The 17,192-nt window shown below is 38.4% G+C and overlaps 2 protein-coding genes across 2 annotated transcripts; both read left to right on the top strand.

Annotated features, from left to right (window-relative positions):
* Nucleotides 1-1,026: 1,026 nt before the first annotated feature.
* Nucleotides 1,027-7,194, top strand: srgn (serglycin). The gene is made up of 4 exons (XM_079663829.1): nucleotides 1,027-1,224; nucleotides 2,842-2,983; nucleotides 6,020-6,270; nucleotides 6,368-7,194. Exons 1-4 carry the CDS (start codon nucleotides 1,170-1,172, stop codon nucleotides 6,478-6,480), a joined length of 561 nt encoding a protein of 186 aa, XP_079519955.1. The 5' UTR covers nucleotides 1,027-1,169; the 3' UTR covers nucleotides 6,481-7,194.
* Nucleotides 7,195-8,104: 910 nt separating this feature from the next.
* Nucleotides 8,105-15,731, top strand: vps26a (VPS26, retromer complex component A). The gene is made up of 9 exons (XM_079664627.1): nucleotides 8,105-8,262; nucleotides 9,622-9,771; nucleotides 10,785-10,860; nucleotides 11,127-11,283; nucleotides 11,680-11,844; nucleotides 11,961-12,067; nucleotides 12,529-12,630; nucleotides 13,237-13,346; nucleotides 13,544-15,731. Exons 1-9 carry the CDS (start codon nucleotides 8,260-8,262, stop codon nucleotides 13,655-13,657), a joined length of 984 nt encoding a protein of 327 aa, XP_079520753.1. The 5' UTR covers nucleotides 8,105-8,259; the 3' UTR covers nucleotides 13,658-15,731.
* Nucleotides 15,732-17,192: the final 1,461 nt, after the last annotated feature.

Here is a 17,192-nt window from a genome sequence, read left to right as displayed (position 1 = left end):
AAGAGTGTTATAAATAATCTCTTATAGCATTTCAAACATAAAATGCATTTTAATGTGCTCATGGTCGAGCTAATTTTACTGATTTATACACGGTTTCAATAGTTTAATTTAGAAAGTAAGTCATATTTTAGAAGATTATCATATATCTCATATGTAAATAAATGTGTGAATATAAAAGTATGGCTGGTTAATAAATGCACTACAGCAAGTACAATATTCTTAGAATAATAGCATGTAGAAGAAATGTAATACATGCATTAGATTACATTACCACTGAAAAACACAAGCATGCATACATACATCTGGATGACATGTACTGATGCATAAAAAAAACAAATACACACAATGGTAAAATAGAAAAGCATGCACTAAAGCACAATTTATCACTTGCAATACTGATACACACACCCAGTCAACATTTGCACATATAAAGAGAAGACAATGCAGTGGTGATGTGTGGTAGGTATCTCAGGAGATGGCTCTGTTGCTGTGGAGTTTGCTGTGTAGGTATTTTAACACTAACACGGGTTTTAGGACCTGCAGGGACACCCAGGACCGAACCCACATTATAATGGCTTTTCCTTGTGTTACTACCCACAGTAGGTGATGCTATGTTAAAGCTTGATAAACCACAAGTAAAAGAACAAATAAGCGCCAAAAGTTAGAGGGGTGAAAATTATCCCTTTCTTTCTCTCTCACACGAATTATCGCGTGAAATTCCTGTTGGCATGAACTGTGGAGAACTAAAAAGAACAGCAGTAATTGAATTGATATATTCACTTGAAAGCAGAAGCCATGAAAGATACCGTGTTCTTATCTCACTACAAAATGAGCCAGCGACCAATTAAGAGTCGCTTCCTCTCGCTCGGTATTGTCAGAAACACAGATATAATCTTCTGGTATTTCCTAGTGTTCAGTTACGCAAACTCCGACTTGATATCTGATATTTGAGGTTGCTAATTCAAAAGTTTCCACTGAGGATGTGCAGTCACTTTCTGCATAAGAAGACTTCAGGAAACCATGACGCAGTCAGAGGGCTGAGCTCTTTTAGGAGGGGAGTTTACACTTTACACTTATTATTCACCTCGAGATACAAGAAGCTTCATTTTGTGAAGGAGACCCTTTGTATTTGTTCTGGGTGTTTTTGTTGAAGAAAGACAAAGTTGAAGATGAAACTCATCCTGTTCTTCGTTATCTCCTGCCTCGCTTTACATAACGGAAACGGTAAGACGACAATTTTATTATAAAATATTTAGTGACGAAGCCCACAGAAGACTACATGTGGATTTTATTTAGAAAGGCTGTAGCTACTGGATACAAGTCAACATAGCCTACTGACAGATTAGGAAAAGCACTTAAATAACTACAAAATAACTACTTTTCCGGAATATCTTAACAATACCCGAGCTATGTGGTCCAAACTGAGGTCTTCGGGCCGTTGGGGGTCCTTTGATTGACAAGAAATATTAGGAACTGACACTTTTTGCCTCACAATTTCAGCATCATGGGTTACCGTAAGTAACTGTCTATGACTCAACTTCAGGTTTCTCTTTCGTCACTGCTGAGCTGATGGCAGGGAAAGAAAACACATATTTAAACTTTGATAACATGTTATGATGAGGAACAAATATCAACAATTTGAGGTTCATGAGGGGACACGTGTGGGAGACCCTATCTGGTATTATTTATGTTAAATCGGAAAGAGTGAAGGCGTTTCAGTTTCTAGATAGGTTTCTCTTGTGGCTGTTGAAAAGTGAGAACATGTAAGGGGGGTTTTTGGACTCCCACCATGACACAATAGTGTCGTTTTTTTCCAATATTGAAAAAGGGAACTTTAAAATAAAATAGTAGGCTCTACTTACAAATATGTATGGGTTCTCCATATCAACAGTATTACAAGAATGGTGATTTTTGTTTTTTATATTGTTAAAAATTGACCACATTTAGAGTTTGTTATATGTTCCCAAAAAATATAAAAATACTGGGTTTTATCTAAAAATAACGAATAAGTTGCCTATTGCCCTGTTCCTTACAGGTTCTGCCAATTACTACAGGCCTTTTCCTATTACTAATAGGAAAAGCAGCCAAATCATGATTGTATTCAGTTAAATTGGGTTAAAAAGGACCTGACTAAAATGACACCTTACCTGTGTAGAATATAAGTAGGTGTTGGCGAATAAGCACACTTAACGGCAACAACTACACTTGTTGAACATATAGCATTTCAAACTACTTGTCACACACTCACACAAATAAAACTCCATCTCCAGTTAAATGAGGTTGATACAAGTGTCAGATAGCACAAGCCTATGATACATTTGGTAGCAGTGTCAGTGTAATGCAGAAATGACACACCAACCTTTTCTTAGAACTTTTCTTTTTAAATCTATGATTTTATTAGAGCACAAAAGCCCTTACAGTGAGGGCAAATCAAGAAAAGGTGATTTCAGTGTACTTTTGCAAATAAAGTCCAACATCACTCATCAAACAGTCAAGATCTCCCGACCAGATGATAGCTGTTGGCTAATTTCTTTACAGAAGAGATGCTCTATGATCACCTTGCTGTGTGGTGTGTTGAGAAAAGGGCTGCAATTACTTTACTTCCTATTCTTACACATTACATAAGAGAATAAACAGCACTGAAGCCTATTAAGAAAAGCCGTTGTTTACCCTCTTGCAGAATAATGTTGTAATCTAGCTGTAAACCGTAATAGTCAAACTGAACTGATCCAGATGAGCAACCAGATGTTGCCTAATACAACTCTTAGTTGAAGTGAAATGTTGCATAAAATCTTGCTTTAAAAAAACACATATTGAAATCAACTGCCCCTCTCTCTCTAGGAGCGCCTAGAACTGCTGTGTATAAGTTTGTGAAATGTAACCCCGAGGGCGACCAGGCCAACTGTGTGACCCAGCAGGGTCCAGAATTGTCCTGGACCCCAGACCTACCCAACAAACTGCCTGCTGCAGATGCACAGTATCTGTAAGTATTCATGTGTGTGTGTATCTTTGTGAGAGTGACTGAAACCCCACCTGTTTTGACTACACCTTGGCCCTTACATCCTGAAAAACAATACATCATAAAAAAGTATATACATCCACAAAAAAACTAACATATTTGTATGAAAGATTTAAATAGCTTTTTAGCCATTTATTATCAGGATTCTTGCTTTTCTGAATTTGTATCCTAATAATTGATTGCATTATTTGTATTGTGCCATGGATAAAAGCATCAGCTCGATGAAATGAATTTGTTTGCTATTCGACTTGCTCTGTGATTTTACTTCAATGATTAAATAAGTCTGGAAAAAACAACCATCATTGAGATAACATAGTTTGTTGTAATGTCAGATAAATGCAGACTTTAAATATAACAAAATGCAGATGCTGCATTGGATCTACTCCAGCATCTATCTCTGAGTGTATGCATGTGTGTGAGACCATATAAGTGTGAGGTAGGTGGCCAAGAAAGCCAAAATAGACGACAACGTGGAGGGATAAAGAAAGACAGAGGGACCGACACAAAGACAGCATGGAGGTTAGAGGTGCAGTCAAAAGAGTTCACAGAGTACAGTAGGAGTACACATGACTTAAAGCAGAAGGTGTACTGTTTTGTTTCACCTCCCTGTAGTTTGGTTTAGTTTTTTTCTGCACTAAGAGATACTTATTTTATGAGCTGTAAGGAGATACAACTAGGCAACATTAAAACTAAATTCCGGTCATCAATATCAAAGTTATCAACATCATTTCCTCCTAAGGCTTAGGTCTGTGGTTGTGTGTGTGTGGTTGTGTGTGTGTGTGTGTGTGTGTGTGTGTGTGTGTGTGTGTGTGTGTGTGTGTGTGTGTGTGTGTGTGCGTGCGTACGTGCGTGCGTGCGTGCGTGCGTGCGTGTGTGTGTGTGTGTGTGTTAACCAAAACGAGTATGTGTGATTTATATATTTAAATGTGTGTGACTTCCGAAGAAGTTGCTGCCTTAGCCCTAAGTTTCCTCTTTTCGTATTCCTCTAACCAACATCAATCGAGCTAATGCTCAAAAAGAGGAAGTGAGGATTGATTGCTTCAGCATCAATGCGCCCAAAACACAAAAATAAATCAAATGCTACTCTTCTACGCTTCTATCGGATCACATGATTTTACCAGAACTGATCAATACTATGGGTCAAAAATCCAACTGAGAATTACTCCGTTTTGATGCTTCTTCAAACAATTTATGATTTAGAGTTAGAGACTTAAAGACACAAAGAGACAAGGAGTGTAGATGACAGAAGGCAGTGAATTCAAAGTATGGTTTCAAGACTTGAACATTGAGGTTATGGATCGATGTGCTGTTAGCCGGAGTGTTATCTGCCTCGGACATCGTTTCAGCTTGCTTAAAGCAGTAATGGCCTCAACACAGCCCTCCCCTTGCAGCTCGTCTTGAACAGGAAACCTTTTGGGAAGTGTTGAGAGGAAGTGGGCTGTGACGCCTTGTGGGCTGCTGCTTCTGGTCTATTGTTTTGTTACTGGGTATGTGCAGTACTAGTCTGGTACTCGTGTGAGAAGTACTGTTCATGTAAAAAGGATATTAGTTTAATTGCAAGTTGATGCTGCTTCCTTAGTTTCTCCAAAAAGTGACATATTTGCTGTTAAAGCTTTCTTTGTTGACTCTAAAACAGGTGTAACACAAAGCTAAATAAGGGTCAGACAGATTTCAACACAGCACAGTTTGTTCTTAAAGTACTCAGATGAGGTCAATTGAGGCAAAATACTGGAAAAAACTATTCTTTGGACAGTCTTTAAAAACTGTGACATCATCTGCCTAATCTACATACCTGATATGAACTGATATTATGTTTCCTCAATCCTCACACAGTAAATCTATATGTTTGCTTCTTTATGCACACATCTGCAAAATGAACAATCTTTGGTTTGAGAAGTGGGGGGGACAGAAAACAGGGGGGTCCTCTGCAATGAAACATTGTTCTCGATTTAATTCCATTTCCTGCTTTTCTACAAATATATATTAGGGACTATGGTGTTAACTAATCCAAGAAAAATGTGTAGTGTGTATAATGAGTGTGCAAACTTATCTATCCATGAACCTGTTTTATTTGTGATGACCTCACATCCTATAGGGGGGTCCGGGGGCATGCACCCCCGGTAAGATTTGTTTCTTTAAATTGAAGTTAAAGGCATCAATCTGGTGCACAAATTAAGAGATTTATGGATACAGCTCTCTCAACACTCATATGAAACAGAACTGTATATATTTCAATACTCCAAAAGCCATAATATGCTCACAACCAATAACACATCATTGATATACTCCCCTCTCCTATCTTTATCTTACCTAGTCTGCATTCTTTCTTTTTATTTATGCGTATTTTACTAATCACTCCCCTTCCAAACTGTGTTTTTAATTCTTTACTGACATTGGAATTATTTTTAACTTATTTTGAACAACTATATTAAATAGATGGAAATATTTGTTTAGACCAAACCGTTTGAGACCCACTGAGATAACTTAGACTAAAGTTTACAATATAATTACTCAGCGAGTCCTTTACCTCCCTGAGCTGTTATCTCAGTCCGACAGGAGAGGACTCTCCCTCTCCTTATTGTTGAAACAGCTTCTAATCTCTGTTAGCTCCGAGCTAGCACCAGATGCTAACAACAACCCCCGTAACTCTCTCTGTCTCTCTCTCCCTCTCTCTGTCTGTCTCTCTCTGTCTCTCTCTCACACACAAAATGCGCTCCTGCCACACACACACACAGACGCTCCTCCGTGACGATGACCACAAAAACACATTTGAAAAGTGGGGGGGACACAAACGGGATTTTGAAAAGTGGGGGGGACATGTCCCCCCTGTCCCCAGTGGAAATTACGCCCATGATTATAGCTGTGTTACTTTGGTGTCATTGTTGATGAACATGAGCACGGTAACATAAATGAAAATGATTGATAGCCTTCTTAAAACACAAAGCTACTTCCTGCAAAACTTTCTCACATTTGTTCCAATATCCAACCCTTTTGTTTCAGTGAGGCAGAGCCTGAGCTGGGTGAGAGTCCACCAAGTGAGGAGGATGTGGAGTTAGATATGCAAGAGGAGGAGGATGAGCCGACGACTTCCGAGGAAGGGGAGTCCCCTGTGTGGATTGACGATGGCTCTGGATCTTTCGAGGGTTCTGCCACTGAAGATATGCTGATGGCTGACCTGCCCTTTGGGGCTGCTGAGAGTGACACAGGCTCCGGGGAGTCCTGGGCAGAGAAGGGCGAGGATCTTTACAAAGGTAATATTTTGGAAAATTGTCTTAAGTTGCATGGAATCAATAGTTCCTCATTTCTGTCTGATCTTTGTCTGACCTGTCCTTGTTTTTCTGCTCGCAGTTGGGGCTGGCGCCGTTGGGGCTGTGAGGGGCATGAGGCGGCTGTTCCCTCTGGTTGGTGAAGCAAAGCCAGCGGAGCAGGAGCTGAGAGAAGACCACCTTCTGCAGCTCTAGACTATACACCCACCATATACATGAGGCTACCATCTGTTTTTTTTCCAACCTGTCTATTCAAATACTAAAACAAATATTGCACCGCCACATGGTTGCTTGGACATTGACAAAGGCCAAATATGTATTTTATATTCTCAGTGCTATTGGTAGGAATTACTCTTGTCGCAAGAGAATAAGTGTAAACAATGAAAAAGTAGCTGCCAAAGTAAAAGAATGGTCTGCATAAATGAGACATATACATGATTTGATTTAGCTTAACCTGTATATGCATTTTTTTTGTGGAAAAGACGAGTAAGTTGGAATTAAGTTTTTACTATACATTTGGAATATGCTTTTATAATATGTAATATCAGTGCAATAAGATCAAGCCTATGTCCATCCTTTGCTCACTCTCTGCAGCTGTGGTTCCAATTTTTGGAGCTATGAGGCTTGTTGTTTTAAGACAAACAAAGATGTATTTATATAATTGGATTCCTTTGTCTGAAATGTTGTGACACCTTGCTTAGACTTACCCTGGAGGGTTGTGAAAAATATTGTGAGGACTTGAACAAAAGAACCTTGCAAACCAAAACCCCTCAGGAACAGATTCACCCAACCATAACCACTGTGAGTTGAAAAATATTCAAAAATATGTACGATGCAAATGCATGCATTTCATCATGCTCTGCACTTTCTAATTTGCATTTGAAGTACAATAAAGGATTTATAACAAAAGTGTCAATTGTTTTTTTAGGAGATTTTGTCAAAGATGGTGTGCTGTCTGATCTCTGCAGTCAGTTTACAGTTTGAGTAGTTTTGGGGTGAACAGATTTGTATTGAGTGTATTCAGTCCTGCTCCAGCCTTCACTTGCTTGCTTGAATTTAGAAAATGTAATTTTCTAGAAAAAAGTTATTGTGTAAAAATATAAATAAATGAATATAAATGTAATATAGTTTCATTATTTGTCCACTAGAGAGCACTAACACAATTAATTTCACCTGCAAAATAAATAAAGATACTCACTACATAGTCACACATTTTGAATAACCAAAATGATGGTGAGTACCTTGTACTTTACTACAGCACATGAGTTTTTTTTTTGGTTTTTTTTGCAAGCAAAGATATTAGAATCAGAAACAGGTTTATTACCAGGTAGGTGTACACGTACGAGGAATTTGACATGGTGTCGTGGTGAATACATAAAAGTAAAACATGAATTAAAAACACAGGTAGAGAACTAGAAACATATTAAAAAATAATAAAAAATATAGTAACATATATTACAGTATTTACAAATGGAATAAAAAGGAATAAAATATGGAATACATACAGCATACTGTTCACACCAGGGATATAAATACAAAGTAAAACATGAACAAGTTAATAATATGATGAAAAGAAATTATAACAAAATGTGATACAAATTCAGATACAATGTTGGTCAATTACACTTTTTTTTGTCATAATGCTGAAGTTTGGTAGAAGTGTCCAACATGTAGTTTGAAGTCAGTCTATCTCTTCTTATAAGTATGGACATTTCCCATCAATGGAAAGTATGGACATTTCCCATAAATACTATTTACTGTCATTACTATGTGTCTGGTTCTCCAACCTGTGACTGTATCCCATTGATGTATAATAAGAACTGTATCCCAGGGGAGATTTTTAGCTCCCTCCCCCCGGACAACACACACATGACCCGGGTCACATGACGGTACGCCTCGGTACTACCTCCTGGTTCAAAGACTGGCTACACGGAGCGAGGCTAGCTGTTAGCTTCAACTGTCGAGACAGCCAAGATGGTGAGTGTGAAAACAAACCTCAGTTGTTCGGACTACACTGAAATAACCTGGGGTATTTATTAATAAAAAAAACTGCATTTAAACTGACCCCCAGTTTTACTTGACAGCAGCTTTTTAACATTTAAAACCGGACAGGAAAGCTAGCTGGGTGGTGGAGTTAGCATCAGGCCGCCTCTGCTTTCTCAATTATGTTTTGGCTAGTGAGCTAACGGCCCAGCAGCTTGGGTTAGCGATGACAGCAACCAAAAGAGTTGTTTTCTAAATTCAGCAATTCGTTATCTTGTTATTGTTTGTAATCTAGCGCTGCTATGAAGCTTAGGGAAATGTCAATGGTAGCTGACGTTCTTATTTTGCGAAGGGTAATGAGAAATTCTATCGTATATCACAAGCATATTTGATTTGAAGAGAGACAACTCTTGAAATTCCTAATGTTTAGTTGTTAACATTATAAGATGGTTTGAAAAGCGTTGATTGATTCGTTCAATCAGTAAAGGACAAATACAAGTTGACGCCCACTGACTTTGATGCACTGTTGCTATATTTATCATGTTTGCTCCTGTGTTGCTCATAATGTTGATTTTGGAGATTATACTAGTATTTTCAATATAATCTATGCATTCGTTTACGGGATTTAATGAATTGAAAGAATCCCACTCGTGTGCTGCAGACAGTGATTGGTCTCTCCTGATATCGTGATGATTGGGCTGAGTCCTTCAGATTTGCTGCATGCTGAAGCATGTTAGTGACTTTGTGCCAGCTCAGAGGAGAGTAATGTGGCTGTGCAGCTGATGATAAGTGATTGAGTTAGTGTGCAAATAACAGATAGGGAGTCACTGTGTGGGGTGTATAAGATTACTACTTCAGACTAGAACCGACTAGAACACATTAATCAGTCCCATTCATGTGCACACATGTATACTTTCGTATAAATGTTACCTAATCAGTTGTGGTCTTGTTAGTGATTATTGCAGAAAGCTACATACCATTGTCATCGATCAGAGTTAATAGAAATGTGTTTTTACAAACCCCAATAGCCTCAGTTTGCTGTTAACTACCAAGCAACCTGTGACTGAAGTTTTATTCAGTCTCTTTGATAAAATCAGGGGAACAGAGATTGTCCATTCTTTCAATGGATTTGTGTTTTCTGTTTTGCGTTGTTGACCTGTTTTGGCTTGTTGCCTACACCACTTATAATGAATCTTGACATTTAAACTCAAAGATATCGACTGTTATTTTGCCTTAAAACTGTTCAGTTCATGCTTTTCAGAAGGAAACGTTTTTTTCTGTCCAAGTACTTCATAATTTACTCTGAATAAACACTTAGTCTGACACACCTTTTTAAATGTTGGATGTTTTCAGAGTTTCCTAGGAGGTTTGTTTGGGCCGGTATGTGAGATCGACGTCCTGCTGAACGATGCAGAGAACAGAAAAACAGCCGAGTTGAAGACAGAAGAAGGGAAAGTGGAGAAACACTACCTGTTCTACGACGGAGAGTCTGTGTCTGGCAAGGTAAACTCAGTTTATATTTGTTATACACAGAGATACCAGCTTTCACAAGGTTCATTAGGCATTAATACACATGGGGAAGTATGATTTAACTCTGCTGTCAATGTATTTATTAGTTTACAGTGCTCAGTCACCACCAAATGGACTTCTGGGCTAACGCAGTTTATTCTGAGATCCTCTCTTTAAATGAGCCAAGTGGGAAATTAAAGATCATTTTATGTTTGTGCAAGATTTGATCAGACTTGGGAGACAATGAAACATGTATGTCTAAGATACACAAATGTATCAGCTGATATAACAACTGAATTGAGTAAAGGTGAATTCAGTATATAGTAGGGCTGCACGATATTGGAAAAAAACTGACATTGCGATTTTCTTTTCCCCCCTGCGATATATATTGCGATATGAAAACATACAGAAATTGAAGAAAAATACAGTTTTTTCCTCTGCAAACCATCGTCTCTTGATCTTTAATGCTAGTATTTTTTTTTTTACTATATTTAACCGGATGAAGGATTTTAGTCAAGGACGTCTGGATCTTAAGTTATCAGAGCAACAAGCTGAGCTAGCTCGGTTAGCAGCGCCGAACTGCCCTGGAGAAACACATGAAACGACTTTATTCAGTGTTTTTACCTTTAATCACCGTCCGTTTGCTTTGGAGATGTGATGGTGATTGTGGTTTGCTGTGCATGCAGAGCCTGCATGATGTAACTCACTCAAGTACCCCTGACATGAGAGCTGCGCAAGTTTTCCTTTTGTAGCAAGCAGCAAAATAAATTTAACATGACGTGTTTGAGTTAATTTTACTACTTAATATCGCAAGCACTAAAAAAAATAAAACATTGAAAAAAATCGCACGTCCTGTGATGTGCATATCGCGATTATCGTCACGACACGATATATCGTGCACCCCTATATAGTAAGTAATAACATTGGTTGGCTCCTGTCAGAGAGATGTTGCCCTTACTGGATATTCTTAAGATGACTCTCTTTCAACTCATATGATACCTCTCCAGGTGAATCTAAATGTGAAGCAGGGAGGAAAACGTCTGGAGCACCAAGGCATCCGCATCGAGTTTGTTGGACAGATAGGTGAGTGTGTCTGAAGTGCTGCATGATGTGTTCATTGAATGGAGATTTGTAATGTTTAATGTCTAAAGTTAGTGATGACATATAACCTCGAACTTATCTTATGCAATTAGTTCTAAGAAGTATTTGAAATGCGAAATGAGTAATGAAAGCAGTGTTTTTAAAGAGCATGGGTTTTAAACTAAACTACTGTATTAAACGTTATGCAGTGTGTTTGAACTGTCTTGAATTACACACCATCCCTACACATCCTCTGTGCTGTATTACAGAGCTGTTCTCTGATAAGAGCAACACCCATGAGTTTGTGGACTTGGTGAAAGAGTTGGCTCTACCTGGAGAGCTCGCCCAGAACAGGAGCTACGACTTTGAGTTCATGCAGGTGGAGAAGCCGTATGAGACCTATACTGGAGCCAATGTCAGGCTAAGGTATATTTATTACACAGTTTGAGTTAACACATGGTTTTATCATCATATGTTCGTCCCAAATTGTTTAAGGCTTCATTCCTAAAGCTGACATTTCAATAAAGAAAAATCAACATAGGCGGCTGCACAGCTTTTTTTTCAATCCAAACCTTTTCTAAACCTACAGAGCCTATATTATTGATAATGTACAGAAACAGCCGCATTCTGACCCATTTGTAATCATCAGTACATGTCAAAATAATATACAAACACATTGTGGCTTGTTTGAGTCCACACATTAAGGAGAAGGAAAAGACTCACACATCGGCTTTTTCCCCCCTCCAAAATATAAATGATTGATATCTTTGGATGTTCATTCTAACTCTTAATGCTCGCTTTGTCTTTGTCCTCTTCTCACAGGTATTTCCTCAGGGTGACAATAGTCCGTCGTCTGTCTGACTTAGTGAAGGAGTACGAGCTGATTGTCCACCAGTTGGCTACATACCCAGACGTCAACAACTCGATCAAGATGGAGGTCGGCATAGAAGACTGTCTGCACATTGAGTTCGAATACAATAAATCCAAGTAAGACTAATTTCGCTTTAACTCTCCTGGAGAAGTCTTTATTGTTTCCGCAGTCAATCCAAATAAGGCCGAGTCAGTCAGTTAAAGCAGCTTCTCTTGCTGTGTACCTTTGTCAGATACCACCTTAAGGACGTGATTGTTGGGAAGATCTACTTCCTGCTGGTCAGGATCAAGATCCAACACATGGAGCTACAGCTCATCAAGAAGGAGATAACAGGCATAGGTAAGAAGCAGGGCTGCTCGATTATGGCAAAAATCATAATCTCGATTATTTGGGTCAATAATTCATATCACGATTATTAAAAACGATTATCCATTTACTTTGAAAACATCCATTTATTGGAGAGAAAAAATGTGAACAGTGTGTTTTTAAGAGTTGATTACCCTGAACTTTAAGTATAACTCAACTGAAAAACCAATTAAATTTTTTTTTTCTTTTTATTTCGATTACGTTGTTTTCATAATCGTTGCAAGCCATAATCGTAATTGCGAATTTAAAATACGATTAATTGAGCAGCCCTAGTAAGAAGCCAGTGACGCCACGTGTCAAATGAAACTAACTCAGGTCAGACATATGGCTGGTATGCACTAATATATAATATTATTAATAGTAGCATAAATCTGAACAATGTAGTCCATCTTCTCTGCTCTACTGTCTATAAACTCTTATTTTCTGCCCCAAAGGTCCCAGTACTACCACAGAGACAGAGACGGTCGCAAAGTATGAAATCATGGATGGGGCTCCAGTTAAAGGAGAATCAATTCCCATTAGACTGTTTCTGGCAGGTGAGATCTCTTGTCTTGTCTTCCCCTATGTCCTGCCTTTTAATCTCCTCTTCTCTTTAGTGAAACCGAATTTCAGGCATATCGTACTTAGGCTTATCGTAGTGTTCATTTCGATCTTATTAAACATTGAACACCAGCGTATCACATTCACGTTCCTTAAGTATCCTTAACTAGTCATGAAACATATTAAAACTGTTCGAAGGGAGGCACTTAATTCGGGTCAGAGTAGGGCCGTTATTTATTTATTTTTTGTGCATGTTTGTCCTGAAGGAGCGCTAGCAGCCATTGTTGCTCGGGCTTCTAACCGCCTGTCCGTGTTCCTCCTTGGAGAGCGGCCTCCAGGCATGTTGGCATCGAACAGTTGTTGCTGCGGGGACAACGCTTCAACCAACCAACCAATAGCTTGAGCCTGCTCTTGACCCCCTTTTTGCGCTCTGAACTGATGTCCCATAACAGCACTCTTGTATCAGTAACATTAAATACACTCTAGGCTTGGATTTTCACCTATATCCTCATGTTTAAATCATCTCCAGATTTAGAAGCCGATATTTAATGAATTCATTTGTTCAGAGTAATCATTGATTACGTCTTCTGTTTCCTCCAAAGGATACGACTTGACACCTACCATGAGGGATGTCAATAAGAAGTTCTCTGTACGCTACTTCCTCAATCTGGTGCTAGTGGATGAAGAGGACAGAAGATACTTCAAACAACAGGTAACACACTTGCACTTGACCGATAGCTTTATTCATATTCTTTACAAACTTCATATAGATCAAACGGTTATATGTTTGTCAATAATAATTGTTGTCACAATATTGTGATATCGTGACAGGCAGCCCTTCGTTCATTTAAACTCTCTGTAGTCTCTGATTTTTCATTCCTCCATTTGTTCTTCTGCTTCTGTGCTTAGGAGATTGTTTTGTGGAGAAAAGCTCCAGAGAAGATTAGGAAAAAGAACTTCCAGCGCTACGAGTCTCCTGAGCCCCGCACCCAGCCAGTGAGCGCTGAGCAGCCGGAGATGTGAGGTGGCGCTATGAACTGAAAACCCACACAGACACACACCAACTCTTCACTGCTGAACAGCCAGAGGTGTGAGAGCTACCACACTATCTCCCTGGACTGAGAATGGTATACATGAATACACACAACATACCTTGAGACATCCACATCACCACTCTAAAGCTTCAGATGTGGGCTGTCTGCCCGCCCCCCCCCCACCCCACTCTCCCCCGGACTGTAACACTTGCATACCGACGCACAAGCATAGAATCCAAGAAGGCTGAAAGCTAAATGTCAAGGCGAGAGTGCAGACGAGGAAGGAATAGTGAGACAGCCGATTTGATCCTGGTGTCTCAGACGAGCGAAGCCATAAAGCCTCCGTTTGTTGATTGCGAAATAAAACATGAGCAAAGATGGGATGGCTACAGATGACTACAACATCGTTTATCCCTTTCTACTGCAACGGGAGCTTTTTTGTTTGCATATTTGGACCGCACATGTCATGTCTGAACGAAGGACATGAGGCTAAGCTACAAGTTGAAAACAAGATTTCCCCAGTTGTTGTTAAATGTGTTGCAACAGTCAACAGGCGGTTTCTTCCATGCAAATGTCTGTGTATTGCAACAAATGTCCACGTAGACATATATTTAATCTTCCAGCTATTTAGTGAAAATTAAAATATCTGTATCATTTCAATGTCCTTTACTTCCAAAAATCATAAAGTTAAATGGAAATCATTCAGAGCTGCAACTAATGATTTGGTTCCGCACATTCTTGATAAATCTCATTAACATGTCATTAAAAGTGAAAAACAGAGGTGACATCGACAAATATTGTTTTTGTTTGACCAGGAGTCCAAAAACATTCATTTTACAGTCACATACTGGAGAGGAACACGTTGAAGGCTCAGTTTTTAATAGATAACACAAGAGATCTGCCATCGAAACAGTCGATTTACAAATCAATTCACTAACAGCTGCATAGATTTAAATCCACTGCTTGACAAAGACTCTTAACTTCAATACATTTTAGTCTCATGTTATTATCAATATTTAATGCTGTTTTCACTGATAATCGTTCTCTGGCACAAGCCTTAGTTTGATATTACACGTGCTGTTTAGTTTGTCTTTCCTAAGTTATTTTGAGTTGGTTCACTCACTTACAAAAAGAAGATTCATTTTTTTCCCAAGATGTCAGAGCTATCTATAAGTACAAATGAAATGCCAGTACCTCCAAATGATTGGGGTGGAAGAAGAAATATAAAGGGATATATCAACTTAGACACACCTAAAAGCTGTATTGCAAAATATTAAAAAAATGTAATGAAATATGGTTATAGGTCATCTGAAAGTGTACGCCTTTTTTACAAGTTCCTGTGTCAGGGCTGGTGACAGCTGACTCACATCAGTCAATGCAGGACTTCTCTTTTCTTTAGCATCTTAAATTCAAAGCTTAAAATGCTGGAGGAAGTGGTCTGGCTACTTGTATCTGAAAAAAATGTTCATGTTATCACCGCATGGGCTTAAATTATTCAAAAATGAAATGATGCTAGATTTACTGTCAATTTGTGATTGCTGGTTTGGTATAAGTAGAATACTAATGTTACAAAAATGTCGTCTGATAAGCACTGGAAGGGATGCTGCATCGCTTTACTGTAAAATTCAACATTATTCCACTGTGACGCTCAGACTGGGAGTTTAGGTCTTGCTTTAAAGACACACAAACTGTGGTGTTACCGGTTTGTGTGTAGGTTAAATTGGCTCTTAAGCTCTGAACTGTGGCCAGGTTTGCACTTTCCCCTTTGATACTTCACTTTGTTAAAAAGGGGCATGGAAGCTGAAGCTAAACATTACTCAAGGGCAACTCCACCTCAGAGGTCCCCTGTGTCTATAATGGACATTATGCTGTCATTTATATATCACTACTTGATTGAATAAGTACAATATGTTGTTGCTTTTTGTGTCTTACATGTGCAAGTCATGCTGTCACATTATGTTGCATTTCATAAAACTCTGAACACTAACATCTTCTGTTCAGATGTATTTGTTATTTTCTTTTGTGTGGAAACAGTGTGATTTATTTGCAGGTTACACTTTTATTCAGCCTTTCAGACATATTTGTAGTCTTTCTAAAAACACTGTACAGGCAGGGTTTGTTTAAATGCCTTCAAAGGTAATGAAGAAACACTTCAATGCCAAAACTATCTGCCCGTGTCTTCTACTGCATGTTAATCTTTACACAATGTCTAATCATGTCATTGATGTGTGTGTGTGTGTGTGTGTGTGTGTGTGTGTGTGTGTGTGTGTGTGTGTGTGTGTGTGTGTGTGTGTGTGTGTGTGTGTGTGTGTGTGTGTGTGTGTGTGTGTGTGTGTGTGTGTGTGTGTGTGTGTGTGTGTGTGTGTGTGTGTGTGTGTGTGTGTGTGTGTGTGTGTGTGTGTGTTGTTTATATACACCAAACCCAAATATATAGCCAAAATAAATCGTGAATAAAGCAAATTTATACAGAATAGCTTTAGAACAACACTCTTTCTTTATTAAAAAACATGGACAAGAGTTCAGTTCTTTGTTTACAGAAACGTCTCAATATGTTTCGTACAAATAATTCCTACAGATTGGCAACTGTGTGTAAAATACTCGCAGCCTACTTATCCTGCTGTCACACATTCAGTTAGATTATTATTATTATTATTGTTCCAAATCTACCTTTTTTATTTATTTCGGATGACCACCCTGGGAAAGTGCAATACGAGGTTTCAGAGAGACTGTAATTGTTTGCTGATTTGCAATAACTACCTTATTGTGAATATTGTTTTTTATAGACAGCTGATGGAAATGTGCACCAAGTAGTCACACAACTGAAACTTTGACAGGAAGAGTTCAGTGGTGGGTGGTGTGGTCAATCATTAAAGTCAGCATTTCTATAGATTTGGCTTTATGGCTGCGGAAATATAAATAAGTGCATTCACTCCAGTTCTCTACTGAAAGGTAGGTAAGAATGGAGAAACCAGCTCGAGTGCGCTAGAATTTGAAAGTACGCAGCCGAAAAAAATCTGCTCCTTTCTTTCGTTCTGTACTACCTACACATTTCAAATACTTAGTATTCTTCTTGAGTATTTCCGTTCTTGGTAGGCTACTTTATACTCCACTACAACCAAGAGGCTAATATTGTTCTGTTAACTCCATTACAATTACCTGACGTTCTATCAGTTTTATGTGTTTTCTGTTCAGTTCGAAAAAAAACATTTACATTTTTTTGATTAACAACATAAACAACATTTACCTAAATAGACATAATAAACCATTCTAAACCCTCATGAGTCTGTGTACCTTCGTATCAATTTGTTGTCTTTCGTAAACCAGTAAACAGCAAAGCGACTGCAATACTTCTTGTTTTAATGTAGGGATGGTTTATTTGATTTGAATTATTTGTTCTAATGTATGGATTGTTTATTTTGATTTGTTATACTTTTTTTAATGTATGGGTTGTTTATTTTATTTGTAATGCATGGATTGTTTATTATTTTTACATTTGTATAAAAGCAAAGAATCCATACGTTAAA

Source organism: Notothenia rossii (genome assembly GCF_949606895.1).
Source record: "Notothenia rossii genome assembly, chromosome: 2".
Lineage (NCBI taxonomy): Eukaryota > Metazoa > Chordata > Actinopteri > Perciformes > Nototheniidae > Notothenia > Notothenia rossii.
This window is presented reverse-complemented; position numbering and strand designations above follow the sequence as displayed.